At 35.9% G+C, this 25,138-nt stretch overlaps 1 protein-coding gene across 1 annotated transcript in view; it reads right to left on the bottom strand.

Moving 5' to 3' along the window:
• Nucleotides 1–25,138, bottom strand: part of zgc:171482 (zinc finger protein) — a 193,498-nt gene that overhangs the window by 109,476 nt on the left and 58,884 nt on the right. Inside the window, exon 3 of the mRNA XM_056471557.1 lies at nt 14,166–14,258. Coding sequence (XP_056327532.1) covers nt 14,166–14,258 — 93 coding nt within the window. The remainder of the gene's footprint in view (nt 1–14,165; nt 14,259–25,138) is intronic.

Here is a 25,138-nt window from a genome sequence, read left to right as displayed (position 1 = left end):
ATGTTAAAGGGGGTTAATACAGCAGACAGCAAACAGGAATAGTTTTTGAATGTATTTAATCTGCCATCAGACTCTCTGAGACAGGCAGCATCTTGCTTCAAACTAGACTGATACACTAGTTAAAACCTTCATTTGTGTCTCTTTTCAATCAGTGTTTGTATCAAAAGGCTCCGTCTATTTGGTTCTTGCATGCTGTTGATAGTTGATTAATAGGGTTTTATTTATCACACATTTTTATGTTGTCTTGCTTACATGGCTGGTAATTGAATATTAATCAGACATCTAGCCACCAGCCAATCACTGCATTGACGGTCATGATTTCGAAGATCAATAGAGCTGTCCTTCACAACAAACACATGCACTCACAGTAATCCCAAATTCATTCATCCAGATATTTTAATCTGATTTGCAAACTTGTTTGAAGAATCAAAGTAGCCAGAGATCAAAAGATCAAGAGATTAAAAGATCTGCCAAGTCATCTTAGATATAGCTTAAGCAAGGTACAAAGAATTGAACTCTGATGTGCATTTTTCAATTTGATAATTAAGTTCCTTGATTATTTCACGCACAGATATAATGCCTGACTATGTACTGGAGAAAAAATGTTATGATCAGGAGTTATACTGTAGCTCTACTATTTTTAATGTACTAGAATAGCATCAGTAAACGTGTTGAGTTTTATTAGAAATAGTTGTAACTGTTAGATGTAACACAGTGTCTGTAAAACTGAAGCCATTTCAATTTACTCGAACTTCTATGTTAAGCTGCTTTGACACAATCTACATTGTAAAAGCGCTGTAGAAAAAAAGTTTTTGTAATTGTAAAAAGAGATGGGAACTGAAAAGGAGTTGTGTTAATGAGCATTGTTGACAGATTACTATTTGTGGCAACCAGGGGCGTTGCTAGACATAAAGCTCTATTGGGGCACCCCCCCCCCCCCCATACATATATATATATATATATATATATATATATATATATATATATATATATATATATATATATATATATATATATATATATATATATATATAAAAGTATTCTTGTTATTATACAATTATTATTCTAAATGTACCTGGAAAACAATGTTTAGACACACTTGGAGTGATATGCTAAGATCTATTAAGAAATCTTTTGCATAAATATTAATTTCATTTGAATGAAATTCTAAAGACAAATCATTAAAATTCAAAAAAAGATGTTTTATAGAATTATCTGTTGTCTAAGACTTGACACTGGGCAGAGAATTAGGTTTATTAAGTCTTACCTCTCTGACTCGTCATCCCTCCTTTTTGCTTCACACAAAAAAATCTATCAGGAGGCATGCTTAGTAAGATCACTGTCATATTGTTTGAACTTTAGTTTTGTCGACTAGCTAAACAAAAAAGGCTGTTATGCCGGTTTTACAACGCATGAGCGGCGTGTGACAAGCAAGTAACCTGCTTTATTGCAGCGCATGTTATCTACCGGGACTCGCACCGGCAGAAGAGCAGTGGGTTCTCTGCGCACAAGCGGAGATGCATCAGTTTGCTTTTTGATTAAACACATTGCTTTCACCAGCATGAGCGGTTGCACATAGAGAATAACGTCTTTATTTCGGAATTACCACTCTTAATAAACACACTTGCATATGAAGTAAATCATATGTCAAAGCATTTACTGGGGCACTGGAGATGCACTGGAGTAAATTGGTTCTAGCGACGCCCCTAGATGCAACTGAAAAGGGGTAAATGCACACAGAATTTCAGTTAGCCAGCCACAGGGATTCCGGTGAATTGTCATCCCATACAAAATTGTCGTGTTTAAGATCTGATTTCTTTAAAAAAAAACAGCATTAAATTCCATTTTTCCACGCCAATGTCTTTAAAATAATGAAATTAATTTGACCCTAGTATTTTCAATGGAGTTTCTGCGTAGCGTTTAAACGTTCTTTTGTCTTTTTTACACTTTAACAAATGAATGCTTAAAGTGTGTAACACAGCTCAAAGTGAGGTGAAATATTCAGCTAAGGCTTAAATCTGAAAGTGCACTGTGTTTAAATCTATTGATTCATCTATAAAAGAGTTGACTTATAGTGGTTTGAATGAATCGCTGCTGGAACAAGTCTTTAGCTGTGTCGGCATGACGTCGATACGAAACTCAAGCCCCGCCCATTCAGACCCGGGAAAATTGAAACCCCCAGCCTTGCCCACAAACACTGTAGCAGAACCTGTTTAAATCATGTCGCGAAGACGCTGTGCTCTGAAATGTGAGGGAAGTTAGTGTTATTTTCCCCACCCAAAAATGGGGCTGTGAAGAGTCAGTGGTTGAAGTTTATTTTTGCAAAAATACCTCAGCATTATAGCCCTGGCCTTGAGCTGTGTTCCCGTCATTTTTCTGATGAGTGCTTCAGCAATCTATACGCTTACAACGGGGCATTCGTCAGCCATTTGTTAAAGGAAGGATCAGAAAAGACCAATGATGTATGGCACTTTGTCAGAGCTTGACAGGAACTTTACAGTACACAGTTCATGGATCAGTTTCTTCCTCCCTTTCACAAGTGTAAGTAACTTAAGTGCAATTAAAATGGTTGCCTCTTGTTCTCTCTAGCTTGCAAATTATGTTTTTAATTGTGTTACTTGTAACTGCTCCATACAGCTTGTACTGTTTCTGGTTAACTCTTCATATTCTCATATCACGTCTAAAACCATGTAAAAAATGATTTAAATGCGTTTGTGAGCTCGCGATCCTCTGCTATTTGTTGTTTCTATGGCCACCATCAGCTGTTCTTACACACGTGTGGCAGTCAAGTTTCAAAATAGTCCACATACACTCTGCACTCTGACTACTTGTTGATAAGCCGTGGTGGGCATTTCTCTCTGTCTCACGCTTTGCGATGTTTTATAAACAAATTTCGGGAGGAGCACTCGCGGAAGTTTCAGTATCAAATACGTCATTGACAATTATTCTATTATCCAATCAGTTCTTGACCAAACCCCTATATATACCAAAGCTGTCTTACCTGCAGCATCTTATGACTTTAGCATCCCTCCACCACCCCGTCACCTCACCTCTTAAGCATTACAATCCTGGGGGGAGCGTTCTGGGGCCGGGCTAGATACTTCGCTCGAATCCCTATTCCTCTCTGTTTCCTGATAAGAGGAATAACTCGAATTTGGGTGTTTTCCCCGAGCTTAGAGCCCTCTCCCCGGACAGCACGCCAAATACGCTTTATTCTGAAACTATTGCAAGTGTGAACTCGTGAAGTCTGATTCATGTAGACATAGTCTGAGTGAAACCTGAACCTGTTCTCACTGCACTCTTTGTCACACAGGAGCAAACTCTCTTTTACAAGTCTGTGCCAGAGTGTCTGTCTCAAAGAGAGAGTATGTGTACATGTGTATGTGTGTGTGTGTGTGTTTTCTGGAAGTGTTCGCTGTCACCTCCCTGCTGAAAGGAAACAAATAAGTTCAAACTTCATGGCCTATTTGTGTTTCCCTGTGCCTGTGACCTCATTCCAGCAATCTGGCCAGTGAATGCGTGTGTTCAGACTGCTGTTTGAAGAGAGGTGTGTGTATGTGTGTGTGTGTTTCTGTGCTTGTATGTGTGTTTTCTTATCCCAGCACTGCTGTGCTCATGTAAAACAGGTCTGTCACGGCTCAGGCAGCGCTCATCACTTCATATAGCATCTATTATGATGTGTGTTTTAATGCTTCATGTGATCTCTGTGCAATATATGCAGCTAATTGCAGTTTGTTTTAGAAGAGCAGGCAGTGTACTGTATGAAAGGGCTGCTTGATGTATAAAATATTCACATTTTAGTGTACAGTATACAGTAGTCAGTATACTACTATAGGATTCTGTCAATTTGATGTATCTAGTCATAAAAATGGAACTGAATTTATAATATGGAATGCCACATTTCTGGGATAAATAAATAAAAATATTGCATACACCTAATCAAACAGCAATGTAGACTAGTGTCTAAAGATTAAAATCAAATAAACGCAGATTGGTGGCACGGTGGCTCAGTGGTTAGCACTGACACTTCAGAACAAGAAGGTCGCTGGTTTGAGTCCTGGCTGGGTCAGTTGCCATTTCTGTGTGGAGTTTGCATGTTCTCCCCATGTTGGCATAGGTTTTCTTATGGTGCTCCGATTTGCCCCACAGTCCAAAGACATGCGCTATAGGGGAATTGAATAAACTAAATTGGCTGTAGTCTATGAGTGTGTGTAAATCAGTGTGTATGAGTGTTTCCCAGTACTGGGTTGCTGTTAAAAATGCATCCGCTGCATAATACATATGCTGGATTAGTTGCCGGTTCATTCCACTGTGGCCACCTCTAAAATAGAGACTAAGCTGAAGAAAAATGAATGAATGAATGAATAAATGCAGATTTGTGTTCACTTATTTAGCTCGAAATTTATAATTTAATAACAAATAATAATAAGTTCATATGTCAGAGTTTGTATTTATCATTTTAGACAATGTAGACACATATTAATAATATTTATATAAATATAATTAATTAATATTAATATCATATGTCAGTCATAACATGAAAATAATATTGTTTGAGTTGCAAAAATAGGAGTGTGCGGTGACAAAAAAACACACACACACACATCATAGTATATTATAGTTTTAATAACTCATTTCTAATAACTGATTCATTTTATCTTGCCATGAGGACAGTAAATAATATATTTTTCGAAGAAACTCGACACAGAGGAACATAAATCTTACACATGCAAGTGCAGGTTGCCAGATTGATGACATCAACCGACATTGACATTGATGATGACCTTGATGACATGCCCGACTATCGAGCCAAAAGGCTGATTTAAGCTGTGTTCTAAATAAAAGCAACGGCATGCGAAAGAAAAGTTGATGTTCTAACCAAAGGAAATGTATATTTTAGAAACGGCTTCTATGTCTTGCAGTTTAACAACAGAACTGTGACAATGATTACCTCAGGTACACCTCATGTGCTTAATTCAGTGTTAAATGTTAATAATGTGAGTTTGAATGCCATTTTACATGACATTTATTGCCATACTACTGAAATCAGCAGCAGATAATAGAAAATAAAATAAACTGTTTAAAATTTAACTTTTGAACTGTGACTCAGAGCAAGCCAACACATATCAGTGATTCAGCATGTACATTTAATAATGTTAAAGAGGTTTATTATGTATTAATTAGATTGTAAACATTACCATTGTGCAGTAAGTACACATATATTTTGTGCTTCTGAATGGCTGTGTTTAAATTTCTGTCGTGTTTAGACTTAGACAAACGGCCACCTTGCTTATCACTGCAAATCTAGTTAGGACACGGGGTTACAATGTAACCTGCTCACCTAATGTTTACGCTCGTAATATTTATATTGTTTGCTAATTAATGACCTCATGTGGAACTCTGAATCTGCGTCTCATTCCGGAGTCTGCTACTGTCCCCTGGAGGTCGCATTTTGGTCACGGACGCATGCTTTGAGAGCCTTTATGAATGAATGAATTAATGAAATACGCTGTTTTCCACCATGGCAACCCGGGGTGCCGATATAAAATTGGCTAATCTGGCATTGGGTGGGTTAAAGGAACCAAAACTAAGACAGCCATTCCAGCACATAACTTACATTTTCAAAGTAGAAAATCTGACTTCAGCATTGTTTTTCAGATAAACAAGAATGTTCACTTAGCATTTTTCTTAAATATCTGCAAACATATTGTAGTATTTTTATGCTTTAGAAAAGTCAAAAACGTACAGAACTGTTAACAAAGAAGTTGACTGTCTCTGTGAATGTATGTTTTCAAATCAGATTCGTTAAACACCACAGTCTTTCTTTGAAACACAAATATACAGCATATAAAATTGAACTCACTCAGAAGAATGAACTTTTTGTTTGATGAAAACTCCAAAAATTCCCAGAGATGGGTTGCAGCTGAAGGGCATCCGCTAAATAAAACATATGCGGTTGGCAGTTCTTTCCACTGTGGTGACCCCAGATTAATAAAGGGATAAGGCCGAAAATAAAATTAATGAATGAATGAAAAGTGCAAAAAGTTTTCTTACTGCATTCTGTTAGGCTTCATCACTAAATGAATGCTTTTGGACTCTTAAAAAGTGTTTTTATTTGTGTTTATTTGTGTTAATACAACATTAACGACAGTATCAACATTATTATTACTGTACTATAATACCCATAACACTATCAGAAAATTATTGCTATACAATTTCATCTTGAACCAAATCAACATTTTAAGAGAAAATACATTGCTTAAAATAATCAGGATGTAATTCTCTAGTTATATTACTCTACTCCAACAAACCATGTCCTTCAAACTCATAAAAAGAATAAACAGGAGATTAAACACTTTTAATAGCCCATGAGGGCCGAAATGGTCCCCAGCGGGATCTGAAACTATTTTAATGTGAGATTTTAGTTGATATCAGCTTGTTTTCGCTCCAGCTTTTGGTGATTCTTTGCTTTTGAGGCCTATGTGCGTGTGTTCTGGCATCCTATCAGAAGTTTCAGCTCCACAGGGCCTGTGCATATGGATTACTATGATGATTATGATCCCCAAACCGGGTCAAACATTCTACCTCGCACCTCTAGAGGGAAAAACGCAGGGTGTAATCCAATAAATAACACCAGGAAACCTGAAGCAGTCAGCAACTCCAAAAATAAATCTCCAAACACAGGTGAGAAAGACCAACTGACAAGAAAATAAACCCAATTCCTGCTTGATTGAACATGATGTTTTATTTTTTCTGCTTATTTCATATTTGCTCTCAGGTTTTCATTCAAATGTGACACTTTTTCCCCTCGTCTCCTACACATTTGAGCGCATTAACATATGACCTATTTTAGGTTTGATAATCATAGCAATTTGAGAATGTGTGAGGTGTGTGAACTTGTGAATATGTGTGTATGCTCTGGTCCTGTTAACAAAGAGCATTTAATTAGGAGTGTGTTTATCTCTCTCCTCCACTCTCTCATTTCTCTGTTGTAATGTTGGGAAGGGTGTGAAAACAAGCTAAAAATAAGAGCCCGAAGGAGGAAAGTCACAGAGGTACATTAATTCCGCCTTTTTAAATGTGGCATGCAAAATATAGATTTAGAAAAATGGAGGAGAATACAGAAAAAGACCAGAAAAAAAAACATTGTACCTGATGGAGAGCCACTAAAGCAAAGAAAGCTTTTTTTAAGAAATATCTCTGAGCACCTTTCTGACCTACTTTCCTCTTTTGTTGTTCTCTTGCGAGTCTGTGTTCCTCTGCTTGACACTTTTAACAAGGAAACTCAAACAGTGTTTCCAAGCTTCGGTGTAACTGGCTTCTCTCTGATGAAGTGGTGGAGTCGGGAAAACGAGGCGAGTTTAAAGAGGGAACTGAGGACGAGACTGAGTGTTATTCTCAGGGGTGGCTCCACTTTTACACGCCGAAATGTCTCCATTATGGAAGCTTGTCTTTATCTCGGTGTAAAAAACAATAAAAGGGCAATTGCGGGAGAGCTTAAAATGAGAAACAATGTCAACATGGAAAGTCCCAATTAGAAGAAATGTAGTCACAATTGGAAGATATATATTTAAGTTTATTAATTATAGTAATAATAATAATTAAAACAAGAGTACTTGTTTTTGGTATGTTTAGTATATTTAATATTTAAAAAAAAATTGGTTTCTTTTTCTTGAAATATAATACAATGGCTCAGTGGTTAGAACTGTCGCCTCACAGCAAAAAGGTCGCTGGCTTGAGACCTGGCTGGGCCAGTTGGCATTTCTGTTTAGAGTTTGCATGTTCTCCCCATGTTGGTGTGGATTTCCTCCCTGTGCTCCAGTTTCCTCCACAGTCCACAGACATGCTCTATAGGTGAATTGGGCAAACGAAATTGCAAGTGTGCGTGTGTGAATGTGAGAGTGTATGGGTATCCGCTGCGTAAAACATATGCAAAATGATGTGCTTAAAAAAATTAATAAAAAAATAAGGGTATTCAGTGCTTTCAAATTTTTCTTCGTTCCAATGGATCGATGAAAATATGAAAACAAAACTTATACTTTGAAACTCAATTTCAAATATTTTTCAAATATTTTTCAAAAATTCTGCGCTGCCAAAATGCTGTTTTTGTGTAAATAAATGTCCAAAATGTAGTAATAATAATAATAATAATAATAATAATAATTAAAAATTTTATAATAATTAATTTAATAATAATTAACTGCTAATTTTAAAACTCCAAATCTGAATAATCTTTTTAATCTGAAAATGCTTTTTAGTCTAATCAGACATCAAGAGGTTTTTTTTCAGTCATTTATGATGCAACAAGTGCAAGAGAGTCTGCAGATATCTGAATTCATTTAAAATTCATTCATTATATTGAATTCATCAAGTATTGCATTGAGATTGAGTCAACAAGTGAGTAGTTTCAAACACAGCATTTGCATGATTATGTATATCACATGTTGTGGGATGCTGAATTCTAGATTGTCAGGATGGACGCGATCAGTGGGAAAACCTATATTTTTTACACCTTAAAGCCCGGGTCAGATCACATGATTTTTATTGTCAATTACAAATGTCAGATTATGCAATTTGGTCTTGATAAAATCTTGACTTGTCATGAGTAACAAATGTGCCAGACTACACGTTCCTTCACGATCCGTCATCCCGGGACGTCTATGACGAGCGTTATTTTCCAAAGCAGTCAGAAGTGTTACTATAGCAATATATTTTTATCCTATTCATTTCAATGTTTTTTTTTCTTATTTATCCTATGTCAATCTTAAAAAAAACTGATACTGGCTGACAACTAGGCTGCATTATTTAAGGGCTTTCGTTAAGACATTGATAGGATCAAACATATATTTCCCTTTTAATATTAAAATATTTCTTTTAAATCTAAATATGTTTTCCAGCCACGGTTGCTTATTAAACACTTCCTCGTCTGAACTTGCCACAAGTGAGATAGAGAAAATGAAACCACATCAGCACCAAGGAAAAATCAGATGCTTAAGACAAAATAATCACAAAGAGCAAGTGTATGACAGAGGTTTGTGATACAACAATTACAGTGAAGCATTAATCAAATCCATATTTTCTACAGAGCGAAACAAATCATCCACCCGCACAGTTGAGTAGAGGATGGGCTCAAAAAAAAAAAGTCTTTTTGAAATGAATTTAATTTGGCATAATTATCTTGATTTTAATGTTTTATTTTGTTGGTCAGTTACTAGATAAACAAGAATAACGAACAACATCTAAGGTGCTTCAAAACCAGTCTGTTATATGCCTTAGCAGCAAAGCACAAACTGGTTTGTTAAATAAAATAAAATCTAGCCTAATAAAATTAAAGTCAAATATTCACAGTTTAAGAGAAACTTATATTGAACTTGATAAAGTAATTTGAAAAAGTCAGACAGGCTTTTACAATTTATTAGTAGCACTGAAGTGTTTCTAGGTTACCTCGATTGCAATGCTGAGAGAACTTAGAAACTCTTTGTGAGAATGCAGATGTCTGCATTTTTGTGCCAGTCTGTCAAATAAAATAGCTTAAAACACCTTAATATTTTAGAAAAGATAGTTAAAGTTAACATAACCAATGATTGATGTCATCCACCCGAGACCCACCCATAAGTAAATATGCAGCCTATGTTTTGATTACCTGACCAGCGGATTAACGACAGCACCCATGGATATAACGGAAAAATCATTTGCTCCTATTGTACAGTGTCACCCACTTGACGGAACTCGGGGGAAAAAATAAACATGCTAGACTTTCTGTGTTGATGTCGTGAGGCGTCGCAGACTGGTATCGGTTGCTGTGAACTATGCCACATTACACCAAAAAAAAAAAACGATTGAATCTTGTGTCACAATGCCTATTTGTCATTTACAAATCCCCACAACACCCTACGTCAAGGAAATCATGCCAAAATCATGCCAAAATCGTGTGATCTGACAGGGGCTTAAGAATGTTCGTTCAGAAGTTTGTAGCTGTTTGCATTTGACAAGTGTTTAAACTACAAAAGCAATCCAATTAAATGCATCTTCTACTAAGTGGTTAAAGGTGTGAAATCTCATTTGAGACCCCTCTCCCCTACATTTGGTGTCATCCATTATTGTTTGGACTGACAAAGAAATAATCTGATATGGAAGGAGATTTTCTCTCCTGCGGGAAATGCATTGACAGGGCACATTGTGTCTCTGACTGATTCCAGACTGATAGCAGAGCAAATGTGAGGCAGATCCACTTCTATCCTTCAACCACTGACAGAAGAAGTCTGAATTGACTTGTATGAACGTGTGGGCAAAAAAAAAGTTGAGAAGTGACAGGACTCAAAAGTTTCAGTCAGTGAAAGCTTGTCCAGCGTCAGTTTCTCTAGCGCAGTGGCTCGTACTTTCACAAGCTGTGTTTGGTTTTGATTTGTGGCCCGTCGGCCTCGCTTCTGATCAACCAGAGAGTTCGAAAGTCACAATTCTGAAGGATTATTCATAAACAGCCAGACTAATGATCTCTCTATTACAGCACAGACCAGAATTCAAACAAAATTGTAGCTCGGAGCTTTCTCTGAATGTTGATAAAATAACATCTCCCGCCCTCAGAGACCCTTCTAGAAGCAATTATAAATGCTCAGGCGAGTCAAAGCAAACCTGTATGTGTCATTATGTCAAATCATCCATCTGCATTGGGATCATTAGGGTGTTTTATAGAATATACAGAGTTGCCAGAAATGAAGAAAACATCCTCAAACTCTTTATCTAGGGGTTTATAGGGTCTCCAAGTTGTCTATCTGCTTTCTAAACAGCTTGTGTTAATCATGGCTTAATTCACAGTTCATGAAGACGTTAGATGACTGCTGAGGCGGTCATTTGCCTTTCGGGGAAATTAAACATTAATATTCTGTCTCTCAGGAGTGAAAACATGCAGAAAAAAATCAAAGCCCCGATGTCTGTAATCTCGTTTAGCCTTTCGAAAAGGAGGAAAAAATGTCTCTCTTGAGGTTAATCAACAAGGAAAAGAGATTATTCTTTAGGAAAAGATGTTGTTCTTTAGGTTGCTCTTTCATAGCTCTTAGTTTAGAGTTCTTGTTTATAGTCAGTGGTGGAAAGAGAACTGAAAAATCACAGTAAAGTAAAAGAACTATTACTTGCCAAACAAAATGTAGTGCAAGTAGAGTAAAAGTAAGAAGTAGACCTTCTAAAAGTACTCAAGAATAGTGTAAGCATTAACAGTGACAGATTTTGGCATGGGCAATATGGGCGATCACCCAAGGTGGCATTTTGGGGTGGGGGTAAAGGGGGGTGTTGTGCGTTACGGGGAGACAATATAAAGCAAAAACAAAAATGTGCCCCGGTAAAAATCATATGTCACCCAGTAAGCTTTGAGAAGAATAAAAACGTTAGTGGCCATTCACATTTGGCATCTTTTGCATGCACAACTTTGTTATTCTCTATGTGCAACTGAAACAAAGCTGGTGAAGGCAAACTGATACATGCACACAAAGAACCATTCCAGCGTGCTTCCTGGTGTGAATCCCGGTTGATTACATGCACAACGATAAAATATGCACTGTCCAAGCGCTCTGAAACCAGAGTAACAGCCTTTTCTGTTACTTATGACACGATGTGTCGGCTCGCAACGAGTTTTGCTAGTTGACAAAACTGAAGTTGATATAATATGATGATGATTTTATTTTGACTAAGTATGGCTATAGAAGCAGAAAGGATGGATAATGAGGCAGGGAGGTTAGACTTCATAACATTAATTCTCGACCTTGTGTCAAGTCTATGAACAGATAATTCTATAAAACATGTATATTATTTTGTAGTTTATAGGATTGTCAAAATTAATTGTTTTCCAATTACATTTAGGATTGATTTCTGTTATTTATAATAATAATAATAATAATAATAATAATAATAATAATAATAATAATAATAATAATAATAATATTATTATTATTATTATTATTATTATTATTATTATTATTATTATTATTATTATTATAATAATTATTATTATTATTATTATTATTATTATTATTATTATTATTATTATTATTATTATTATTATAAATATATTTAACAATTCCAATACTGGTTTTGTCCATATTTTACCCAAAGTTAGGGTAAAATAACAAACATTTTATAGAATGTACATGTTTAATGGTCCTTTTCTATATTAACTAGATGTAACCTTCTAGAACCATACTAGAACTACACTTCTACAAACAAACTTTTTATAAGCTTGATGGAGGAGGGGGGCGTATATGGGATGGTTCACCCAGGGTGCCATTCAAGCTAGCACCGCCACTACTCATTATACCCTGCTAATTTAAATGTAGCTTACATCAGTGCTCATGTATGATTTGCCAATGAATTAGACAAAAAAAATCTAACTAAAAAGGGTTATCACTTTATTCTGATGGTCCCTTTTGTATATTTATCGACTGTAAAGTTACACTGCAACTACTGTACATGCCAATTCATTCTCATTGGAGTAATACTAGACTGTCTGCTTAATATCTACTGATACTGCTTTACCAGCAGGCATTCAAGTGACAATAAAAATCTTTGCAAGTACATGTTAACTTACTGTAGGCTTACACTAACCCTAACCCCAACACTATAGTCTACTGACAGCAGCCCAGTCTCATTGTGGATACGTACCCCTGTCTACATTTCTGGGGACAATGAAATAAGTAACCGGAGGTGTGTCTGCTTGCAGTTTTGTTTTTGCGAATCCACCAGAGGGCGCTGTGTATGCCTTTTGAGGATCTCAAATTTATCTCACGTAAATCCACCAGAGGGCGCAATATACACTTCAGCCAACCAGGCCAGCTTGCCGTAGACTGACTGACTGACCTACCTGCCCCCTTCCCTAAACCCAACCGATAGCGTTTTGAAAAGCAATCTAGAAAAAGGAAGTCACGGCTTCTTGATTTCACCAGGTTTTCAGCCTCTTGTTTATTTATTTATTTTATTTTTTATTTGTTTTACCTGGTTTCTGGAATCATTTTCGTGGACTCAAACCCATTGTCACGGGCCACTCCTCGTCCCATGTCCACAGACGTGTGTAGTGAGCCACTGGAAAAACTGGTAACACCAGAAAAGCTGTCCATACCGAGGTGAGCGATCAAAGGAACAAAATCCGTTTCCGGCGTCATACCACCCAGTAGCATTCATTTTAAAGACAAAATGCAGATAGGCATACCTCTGGCTACATAATTTGTGCTTTCCAGAAATGTGCAATGAGCCTGTGTTGACTAACACTCTAATGAGAAGTAGTTGGCTTGTAGTTGTAATGTAACTTAACAAAATGCAACCAAAATTGACAAAAGGAACCATCAAAATAAATCATAAAACAATTTTATAATAGATGAATTGCATCAGTTGAAGAGTTCAGATGCAAAAACCTCCAACCAAAACATACCATCTGAAATTGTCTTCTAAAATAAACATTCTTCTAGGGCTCATGTGTGTAGGATCAGTAATTTTACCTTTTCACGGCAACAAATCGGTTCTTTTCATTGCCTTTAAGGTAAAATATCTGAACATACACCTATTAGGCTGAGAAAAACATTTGTTTTAGAAGAAAATTTCTGATGGCATTTGGAGGTTTCTAGAGGTTTCAAATGTAGATGGACAAGATTGATATTCATGCATTTATTTTCCTTCGGCTTAGTCCCTTTATTCATCAGAGGTCGCCACAGCGGAATGAACCGCCAACTTATCCAGTATATGTTTTACACAGCGGATGCCCCTTCAGCTGCAATCCATCTGTGGGAAACATCCATACACACTCATTCACACAATCACACTACGACCAATTTAGATTTTTCAATTCACCTGTACCGCATGACTTTGGACTATGGAGGAAACCGGAGCACCCAGAGGAAACCTACAACAACACAGGGAGAACATGCAAACTCCACACAGAAATGCCAACTGACCCAGTCGGTACTCAAACCAGTGGCCTTCTTACTGTGAGGTGTCAGTGCTAACCACTGAGCCACAGTGTTGCCACAAGATTAATATTTCATTATCTAATACAATGAAATTGCGATTGTATATCCTCATTGTCCAGATATATACTACTATGCATAAACATAGAAAGAGATCAAGCGATATGAAGACTATATTCTAATAGGCAGTTTTATTATAACAGCTTTAAAAATAAATACCGGATTATCTGGTCTCAGTCTTTTAGATGGTGGTCCTCCATCTTCGGGGTGGAGCATGTAGAACAGGCGCACTTTGTTGGCATGTTTCTTGCTCTGTTGAGGGTGAGAAAAGGAGAAATAATGAGCTCAATTAACACAAGTTGATAGACACCCAGTAAATATGCAGGTAAAAGAAGCACACCAGAAAATCTGCATTAAAAGATTCTGCATAATCAATAGAATTGGAATTTTAAAACTCTCTACTCTGCTATTAGAAAAAAATTGCAGCTGTTTAATAATTGTATGCATACTTGGAAATTGCTGCAACTGAGAGTACTCACAATAAGCTCTGCTATTGTTCAGTATGAGTGCTTTTTCTGCTAAAACTTAGAAGTAGCTTGTTCCCTTTAGTCGTTGTTGGCTTGTATAGGCCATGCAGGACTGTACTTACCTCACACACGCACAAGCACACACACAAGTGCATGTTTTATGAGGACTCTCTCTTCAGGTGTAATGTATTTTATACTGTAAAAACTAGTTATTATATGACCTTACCCTGCCCTAAACCCAACCTTCATAGGAGGTTTGAATGTCAAAAGACCTCGTTAAGTTTGATTTTTTTTTTTTTTTTTTTTTTTTTGCGTTTGGATTACGTTATTTGTTATTTGTTATTTGTATTTTGTCCTTGTAAACAACATTAATAGAGTACAACTAGCTCATGCCCATTATACAATTTTGTGTCCTTGTAGACCACATAAACAAGTACAAACACACACACACACATAAAATAAATAAAATAGCTTATAGGGCATGTAAAGTTGCATTGTATTGTCTCTGATATTAAGCTTCATATTTTAAGAACTTATATCATGCACACATCTCTCAGTTCAATAAAATTAACATATTTTAGATATTTTATTTCATTTAGAATTATTAGCCCCCATTTGAATGATTATTATTTTTTTTTATATTTCCCAAATTATGTTTATCAGAGCAAGGAAATTTTCACAGTATGTCTGATAATATTTTTTCTTCTGGAGAAAGTCTTCTTTGTTTTATTTCAGCTAGAATAAAAGCAGTTTTTTATTTTTTTTAATCTAATTTAAGGTCAAAATTATTAGCCCCTTTAAGCTAAATATATTTTTCGATAGTCTACAGAACAAACCATCATTGTACAGTAACTTGCCTAATTACCCTAACCTGCCTAGTAAACCTAATTAACCTAGTCAAGCCTTTAAATGTCACTTTAAGCTGTATAGAAGTGTCTTGAAAAATATCTAGTCAAATATTATTTACTGTCATCATGACAAAGATAAAATAAATCAGTTATTAGAAATGAGTTATTAAAACTATTATGTTTAGAAATGTGTTGAAAAAATCTTTCTTAACAGAAATTGGGGAAAAAGATAATCAGGGGGCTAATAATTCAGGGGGGCTAATAATTCTGACTTCAACTGTATATATAGTATGTATATTTATATATAATAGAAACATGAATGCATGTGTGTGTATATAATATACATATATACTTATATACTGTATACATGTTTTGTATATGTACACTATATGTTTTCTCATTAAATCTTCTGCAATGAATATTAACTCCTGTCTTCTGTTACTCCACCCAAACACTTTGATTATTTCATAGGAATCTGAGGATGCCAAAGAGTTTGGCAGCCGCTTGAACTTTGAAAAATGCATGTGACTACTTAGCTTTCAAAATGTTTACCGTCATACTCTTATCAAATAGTCAAGGTGGGCCAGAGGTGCAAAACCCCAGCAACCTTGTTTTTCTTTGTTTTTTTTTTTTGTTGTTGTTGTTTTTTTAAAGGTGCATTGCCTGCTAAAAAGGTGATGATACATGTGGCAACTTTTAGATGAGCAATGTTGCAGGGCAACTTTAGGCAATCATGCCATCAATGGGCTGGTGATACATAGATGAGGCAACTAATTGTATAGTTTTTTTGATTATTAATTGAAAAGTACCAAAGCATTATTCAAAAAGTTCCAGCGTGTATCTTAACCTTTATATTATCTTATACTTTGTATATATAATTTCTAATAGCTGATTTCTTTTTTCTTTGCCATGATAACAGGACAGTATTTTACTAGATATTTTTCAAGAGACTAGTATTTAGCTTAAAGGGCCAAGAACCCCCTGCCCCAACCCGAGGCTCGAACCAGCAACCTTCTTGCTGTGAGGCGACAGCACTACCTATTGCACCACTACGTCGCCCTCTCCTATATACAATAATTTATAATAATATTTTCGGTCCAGTTATATAATGACTGACTCTTGAATTCCCATCCTTCCTCCCAACACATTTTATTTACCTGGTATTTAACAGTTTAATACTGTACCTGCCCTGATCTGATCTCTATATTAGATTCTAATATATATACATTTGATCAGGCAGGCCATATATAAGAGAATTTGAGTTGTAAAGTGCATCATATTGGCAGACTTGCTTTTTATATTCTCTTTTTAATATGAAATCTAAAGCTGCTCTTCGTATTCAAGTTGGGCTGAGTCAAAATGCTCCACTTCACACACTGTTTATGCAGAGCTGTTTCCTGAGCACAATAAGGGAGGATACATTTCAAAATACTGCTTTTAAAATGCAATAGCAAAATGAAAGGCTTGTGGTGTGACATTTCGGTTTGTCTCTTTTAAGATCACAGTACATATTTACACAGTCAATTGCAGAAATGTGCACGCACAAGTGTTTGTATTACCAGAACAGAAAAACTAAAGCACAGTTTTGTTCCAAAACCTAAGTACACCAAGATAAAAAGTCTGTCACAGCAAATGCAGTGAGATATATAAACCAACACAAGCTCATTAGAAATACATGCGTCAGCCTACATTTTTTAACAAACTTTGACAAACATTTGACTGCAGTTTCTAGGTAAAATGAATGCTACAGGGCAGTATGACCGCAACGTTTGTTCCTTTTCACACTAATCATATTATAAGGACGTATTATAGGCAATTATTACATGGCGGTCTGGAATACTTGACTCTGATTGGTCAGTCACATGGTATATAATTCCGAGATAACAACTGCTAAATAACACAGGCTCATCCGGGAACACCGAATCACCTTGACCATAAGTGAATATGTTCAAATCCACCTGACATTCACATTCATATGTATCATCTTGACTGTCACTTTACTGTTTAACTGTTTTTGATTGTATGGTGTCGTCTTGTGAATGAATAAGAAGTAGGTAAGCATATGCATTATTCTGTCAGTTTAGCTTCAGCGACATCTTGTGGCTGAATAATGCGCAGGTTAGTGTATACTCCTTCAGTTTTGTTTTGTTTTCTGTCAGCTTTGCATTTAATTTAATAATTAATAAACTAATATGGATCAGAACAATACTTTGTTTCTAATTTAATTTTTTGTGACAGGTAGCCATGTAATAAACAGAATAAAGTACATCCAAATAAAACCATCTAAAGGCAAACTCAGCTGTAAACCAAATCGCATGTTTGTTTTCTGTGAAGAGATTTATTTCTCTGTCTACTTTAAAATGTTCACATTGTCTCAGGTCCCTGCCTAAATAGGGAGCAGCTCACTGTTTTGAAGCACAGCCGTAGATTGTTAATCACCGCGGGGTTTAAGATGAATAGCTTGAATTTGTAATGTAATATGCAATATGTTTGGTATTAAAACTGGAAAATGAGCATCTGTGGGCATTAAGCAAGTGATTAATAAAGGTTTAGTCTCGGAACAGATTGCAGGTGAGTTCTGCTGGTTCAGGGGGAAAAAAGCTAAGATAAAAACGCTGATGTATTGTAGATCGAGACCCCTGAAGAGTTCAAGTAAGATGAGATGAATGTCCAGTGTTATTTCAGTGTTAATTATGCTAATATAGTTTTTTTAATGAGCTTTTATTTTCATATTTAATTTGAGATACATTTTAGACATTTTATGTGCATTTGTGCATCGTATTGTATTTTTAAAATTATTACTAGCATTTGTGTGTGGAGTTTGCATGTTCTCCCTGTGTTCATGTAAATTAAAACTTTACAATTACATAGAAAATGAGGCAAATAACTTCAAAAAGGTCATTTTTTTGAGAAAAAAACAACCACCCCTTTCACCAGGCTATGGGTCTGAGATTTGCCAGAATAGTTGGCGGTTCATTTCACTGTGGCAACCACTGATAAACAAGGGAATAAGCCAAATGAATGAATACATGAATTATTTTATTACAGTTATATTTTTGAGCTTTTATCAATTTTGTTATTCAATTTTATTATTTAATTTTATATTAATGTTATGTTTTTCTTCTGTTATTTTTATCTCAGCAGGTAATAGCTGGTTTGCATGGTTTCTAGCTGGTCTATGATAAATGATTTTTCAGATTTTCTAAGGATGTCAAAAAATCAGTTTGAAATATATAGTTTGAATTATTAATATACTTAAGAAATGTTAATAAAACTGTCCTCCAGTCTGTACTGAATCTGTAGTTTAATTTACTGTCAGACACGATTGAATAATTGAACAAATTTCATGAAATGAACTGCAATGAACCGCTGGTTATTAAAAACATCAGCATCTACAGAATGCTATTAGGCTTGAGAGGAACCAAAATGGATTTTTAATGTTATTTAAAAAGTAATAAATGAAGGAAAGAAAACTTTTAGCACTCTCAAACCAAAACGTCTTGAAGGTTAGAGATTTTATTTATGTATTTATTTATTTATTTTTATTTTGAATTTGTCACAGGAGTAGTGATGCTTAACAGCAAAGAGGGTGAGTTTAAAGCTTGAAAGTTCCCAGACAGGTTTTACTGTGCTGACAGTCTGTCAAAACGCTAAATCCCTCTCAGAAAGATAGCTGAAATGTATCCTCTTTAAAGCACCCAGGCTAAAATATTAAAGCTCTATATTTTAGATCACTCTCTAATATATAAATAAAATAAAGCAGGCTTGATCTCACAGCTCCCAGACTTAAAAACATGCTTATACCAATATTTTGTTTTTGCAAAAAAAAAACAAAAAACAAACACATTTGCTACAGTTTCAGCTTAAATGAAAACTAAAGCTAGAAAAGTTTACTTTTTTCACATTTATTATGTTTATTGGGCAGATTTCAAAGTAAATAATACCATTTTTTTACTATAGCGCATGATTTGTAAGCTGTATATTTTAGTATTTGCACATATGTATATGTTTTCTAATGTAATAACGTCACGTACTAAACTAAAACTAAAAATGTCTTATAAAAGTGAGCTAAAATTAAATAGTCACTTTGTGCTGTTGCTTAGGTTTATTTTTTAACACTCTAAAACATGCGGGCTTTTACTTACCCAACATTGTGTCAAACACTGGTATAAATGCTGGATTCCACACAATTCCTTCATGTTGTCCCAACACAAATTAATTAAGTTAACTTAACCGTGTTTACAAATTTATGTGGATTGAACATAAAACAATTAAGTTGACTTTAAGAAAACTTAGAAATTGTGTTGTTTCAACTCATTGTAAACAAGGTAGCGTTCAGAAAAAACAAAACACTTTTGAAGAAACTCGACACAGAGGGGCATAACTTACTGCAAGCTAGCGTTGCAGAAGTGTTATTGCAGAGCAACACAAACAGCACACAGAAGTATAAATGCATGGCTACACACAAGGCAGGTGCCGTGGGTCATGCCGATCACTCGACGCAGAAGTATAAATCAGCCTGTATTTGTAATGCATTACCCCCAACACTGCTCATTTATGCTAAGTGTTGTACATACAGTTAAAGTCAGAATTATTAGCTCCCCTTTGAATTTTTTTTTCTTTTTTAAATATTTCCCAAATGATGTTCAACAGAGCAAGGAAATTTTCACATTATGTCTGATAATATTTTTTTCTTCTGGAGAAAGTCTTATTTATTTTATTTCGGTTAGAATCAAAGCTGTTTTTAATTTTTTTAAATCCATTTTAAAGTCAAAATTATTAACCCCTTTAAGCTATATTTCTACAGAACAAACCATCGTTATACAGTAACTTGCCTAATTATCGTAACCTGCCTAGTTAACCTAATTAACCTAGTTAAGCCTTTAAATGTCACTTTAAGCTGTATAGAAGTGTCTTGAAAAATATCTAGTCAAATATTATTTACTGTCATCATGGCAAAGATAAAATAAATCAGTTATTAGAAATGAGTTATACTTCAACTGTATATGAAGTATATACTTACAGTACTTATACATTCATTTATTTTCCTTCATCTTAGTCCTTTATTTATTTGCCACAGCGGGATGAACCGCCAACTATTCCCGCGTAAGCTTTATGCAGCAGATACCCTTCCAATCCACAACCCAGTACTGGGAAACACTCATACACTTTCAAATTCACACACTACGGCCAATTTAGCCTACCCAATTCACCTGTACTGCATGTGTTTGGACTGTAGGGAAACCCATGCAAACACAGGGAGAACATGCAACCTCCACACATAAATGCCAACTGGTCCAGCTGGGACTCGAACCAGCAACCTTCTTGCTGTGTGGCAACAGTGCTAACCTCTGAGCCGCTGTACTTATAGATACTTAACATTAATATTTAATTAAAATGTTGAGTAGAATGTGAGGTGCTCCGGTTTCCCCCACAAGTCCAAAGTGCGGTATAGGTAAATTGGGTAAGCTAAATTGTTTGTGGTGTATATGTGTGAATGAGAGTGTATGGGTGTTTCCCGGTGATGTGTTGCAGCTGGAAGGGCATTCGCTGCATAAAAGATATGCTGGGTAAGTTGGCGGTTCATTCCGCTGTGGCAACCCCAGATTAATAAAGGGGCTAAGCCGAAAAGAAAAGGAATGAATGAAAGAGTAGAATGTGGTTTTCTGTTTATTTACAGGTATGTCTTTAAATCATTTCTGCTCTGACAACTCTATGTAAAAACTCTCTTGATAAATAAAAACACTCTTGATAAATATGAAAACAAATACTGTGAATCACCTAGAGAGTGAATAAGCAAGTTAATGTCTCTGATAGACTCAGCTGGGCTCAGTTTTTTTAGTGAGATATAGAGATATACTCTCTGTATAGAGAGTATAGAGTGTGTGTTGTCTGTGAAGCCGTCAGACTTTAAAGAGCTCAATGAAAGAGGCCATTGACACACACAGAGTGAGCTAAAGACTAAAGGGGCCAAAGCCACAGCCAGACAGAGCCTTTAAGAGACTAACGGTACTGCTAGTAAAATACTGAGATTTGGAGTCTTTAAATGGTTTTACATTTCGCAGTGGCAGTACTGCAGAGCGCCGTGACAGTACAGTACAGGACGTACTTTTGGAGATAGAAATGTGTCTGAAAGTGGTTGAGATTCTGCTCTGCTCTTCAAAGGCTAACTTTTTGGAGGTATGAGGAACACTGAGTACTGTGACCTCCTCTGCAATATAGTGACAGTTATATCATTCCCTGTATAAAGGACAATTTATTCTGTGTAAAAATGATTATACTGCTAATATAATTGATTTTCATATTTTAAAAAAATATTTCATATGATAGAAAATTCTATTATATTCATTTTCTTTTCGGCTTAGTCCCTTTATTAATCTGGGGTTGCCACAGTGGAATAAACCGCCAACTTATCCAGCACATGTTTTACGCAGCGGATGGCCCTCCAGCTACAACCCATCACTCGGAAACATCCATACACTCTCATTCACACACATACACTATGTACAATTTAGCTTACCCAATTCACCTTTAGCACCCGGAGGAAACCCACATGAACGCGGGGAGAACATGCGAACTCCACACAGAAACACCAACTGACCCAGCCAAGGCTGTGCCACAGCGTCGCCCAATATGATAAAATGTATATGATAAATATTGCTTGAGGATACCGAAAAATTGAGTTTACATATAAATATTTACTATGATTAAATGCTATAACTTAAAATTATTGTGAAAATCAGAGTGTATTTTTTATGATGTACTGTTTTTAATCTTATTTATATGTCTCTGCAATTTTATAGGTTCATAAATACTGCTTTAATGAACTCTTTTATTAGTGCGTATTAAATGACTTTTAATTTTTGATTTATTTCAGTGAAAAATGGTCTGTAAGACAAGTTTTTAAAGAAGATTTATGTGTTTTTAAATAACATTTTAATAAAAAAATCTAAAAGAACACCTAATACGTACATAAATACTATCATATAATGTTTAATAATAATAATAATATTTATAATTTATAAATTTATAATTTATTTATTAAATATATTAGGGGTGTGATGAGACACTTCACGAGACGAGAAATCTCGTCGTGATTTAGTCTCAATTTAGTTACACTAATAATATATGAGCAATATCGAGTAGCAGTGTGATATGGCTGTAGTGACGATATACAGCCATATTACACTACTATGAGTGTGATATTGCGTTCATACAACAGTTCCTCAGCATAATCTTGTATATAAAAAAGAAAATCAAACCACGGAGAGTCTCAATTTTTTATATTTTTTTTTACGAGGAACTACTTTCTTCTGCCATTAATTCACATCTGCAGCTGACATCAGAACAGCAGAAATCGTTGCTCATTGACCAACGTCACTTTAGAGCTAGTATTTGAAAGATTTTTTTAGCGTAATGTCTAAAGTGATGACAAAACAGGTGATTTTGCTCATATTTTAAGATTATAAGGCTGAACAGCATGAAATCCCATCAGTCGAGAGACATTTCCCAGTATTTCTCTGTTGCAATCGTGATATCACAATAATTAACACTAACAGATTACTATGGTATAAATACAACATAACATACAAAAGAGAGATATTGACTCAGAATGTCACAATGGTTTGATCAGCCATGGTTTGCAATTTACGCTGTGTTTTCTCCTCTAAGGACTTATTATGCGGTCTCTGTCGCCATCTTGTAGCGGAACATCAACAGACTTTGCTCAGTATGATGGGCGAACCAAATCTCCAAAATTATAAATATTTAAAATAGGCACTGTCCTTATAAATATACTGCATAGTTGCAATCTTAACAACTACATCCTCACCTGAAAAAGCCTTAAAAGTACATTATGTTGTCCAACAGCTGCAATATTTGTCAAATTGTAGTGAGTTTATTGATCTGTTGTCACTCAAATACAGAGTAATACGCAAGGGTGAAGAGGCTGTAGGAGTGCTGTTATTACAGAAATATTGCATGGCTATCAGCCAATTCTGATTCGATAACCAGACAGAACTTATGTATGAATGTCTCAGCTATAAGTGCATATATGTGATACTGTGTATGTATTTTTATTTTTTATGGCAGACAAATAAATCAGGTCAAAACAGAAATAATGCTGTCGGCACCAGTGGTGTAGTGGTTGGTGCGTCGACACATGCACTCTGGTGCTCACGGTGACCCGAGTTTGATTCCCGTCTCTTGGTCCTATGCCGATCCTTCCCCTCTCTCTGCTCCCCATGGTTTCCTGTCAATACTCTACACTTTCCTTTCCATTGAAGGAGAAAATCCCCCCAAAAAAATATATATATAAAAAAAAAAACAGAAATAATGCTGCAGGGGGAAAAACAGAAGTGTCCAATAGGGATGATGAAGGGCAGCTGAAAGACTGAAAGGAGACACTAAACTCAAGCTTTTAGCTCCTATCGGTCAGCGATCGCTCAGAATATGCTCATATCCAGCATGAGGAATTGAGAGAGGAAAAAGCTGTAAGATATCAGGAAGTCCATTAAAGTGGCAGTGACAGGTGAGAGAGTTCGGAGAATGGCAGACTACTGTTATCACACACAACATCTCTCTCTCTCTCTGTCTCTGTTTCTCTCTCTCTCTCTCTCTCTCTCTCTCTCTCTCTCTCTCTCTCTCCAGAGAAATAGACGCTGGATTTAAGGCCTGAAATGAACAGGTCACAGTGACCACATCATCCAGCCAGAAAACACAGTAGGCTTTTAGGACACAGGAAATATTTGTGGTGTATTTATTTTATGAGGTAAGTAGTGAGTGATACGTCAGTTGTTATTTTTATCAAAGTTATTTAAAAAAAAAAGTTGACCAATATTGTGAATATTGTGATGTTCTAATTCAGGGGTGGGCAAACTCGGTCCTGGAGGGCCGGTGTCCTGCACAGTTTAGCTCCAACACTAATCAAACACACCTGAACAAGCTAATCAGTATCTGCAAGATCACTAGAAATCTATAAGCAGGTGTGTTTGATTAGAGTTTGAGCTAAACTGTGCAGGACACCGGCCCTCCAGGACCGAGTTTGCCCACCCCTGTCATTGCTATTTGGCAGTTAATACATTTTAGGTTATTGAAATAAAACTACTACTACTACTACTAATGATAATAATAATAATATTTAGACTTATGAAATCATTAAGAAAACACATTACAATCCCCTTCTCATCATCTGTTTCATTGAAGAAACAGTAATTAAATATTCCAATTCATTCATTCATTCATTCATTCATTCAATTTGCTTTGGCTTAGTCTCTTTATTTATCAGGGGTCAACACAGCGGAATGAACCACCAACTTATCCAGCATACACAACGGATGCCCTTCCAGCTGCAACCCAGTATACTGGGAAACTTCCATACACACTCATTCACACACATACACTATGATAAAATTTTGGTTTTTCAATTCCCCTATAGCACATGTCTTTGGGGGAAACCGGAGCACCCGGAGGAAACCCACGCGAACACAGGAAGAACATGCAAACTCCACACAGAAATGCCAATTGACCCAGCCGGGGCTCAAACCAGCAACCTTCTTGCTGTGAGGCGATCATGCCACCCACTGCACCACCACCAGTTCTGTCTGGTTCTTGAATCTGATTGGCTGATAGCCGTGGCATATTCTGCAAGTAACAGCACTTGTACCGCCTCTTCACCTTTTACCTTTGTGTATTACTTCGCCCACATACAGCAACAAACAGAGGATACTCTACAGTTTGAAAAAATAATGCAGCTGTTGGACAACATAATGTACTTTTGAGGCTTTTTTAGTTAAGAATGTAGTTGTTTAGATTGCAA

The sequence above is a fragment of the Danio aesculapii genome, chromosome 13, assembly GCF_903798145.1.
Source record: "Danio aesculapii chromosome 13, fDanAes4.1, whole genome shotgun sequence".
In the NCBI taxonomy this organism is placed as follows: Eukaryota; Metazoa; Chordata; class Actinopteri; order Cypriniformes; family Danionidae; genus Danio; species Danio aesculapii.
The sequence above is the reverse complement of the archived record's forward strand: the minus strand, read 5'-3'. Positions and strand labels throughout refer to the sequence as shown.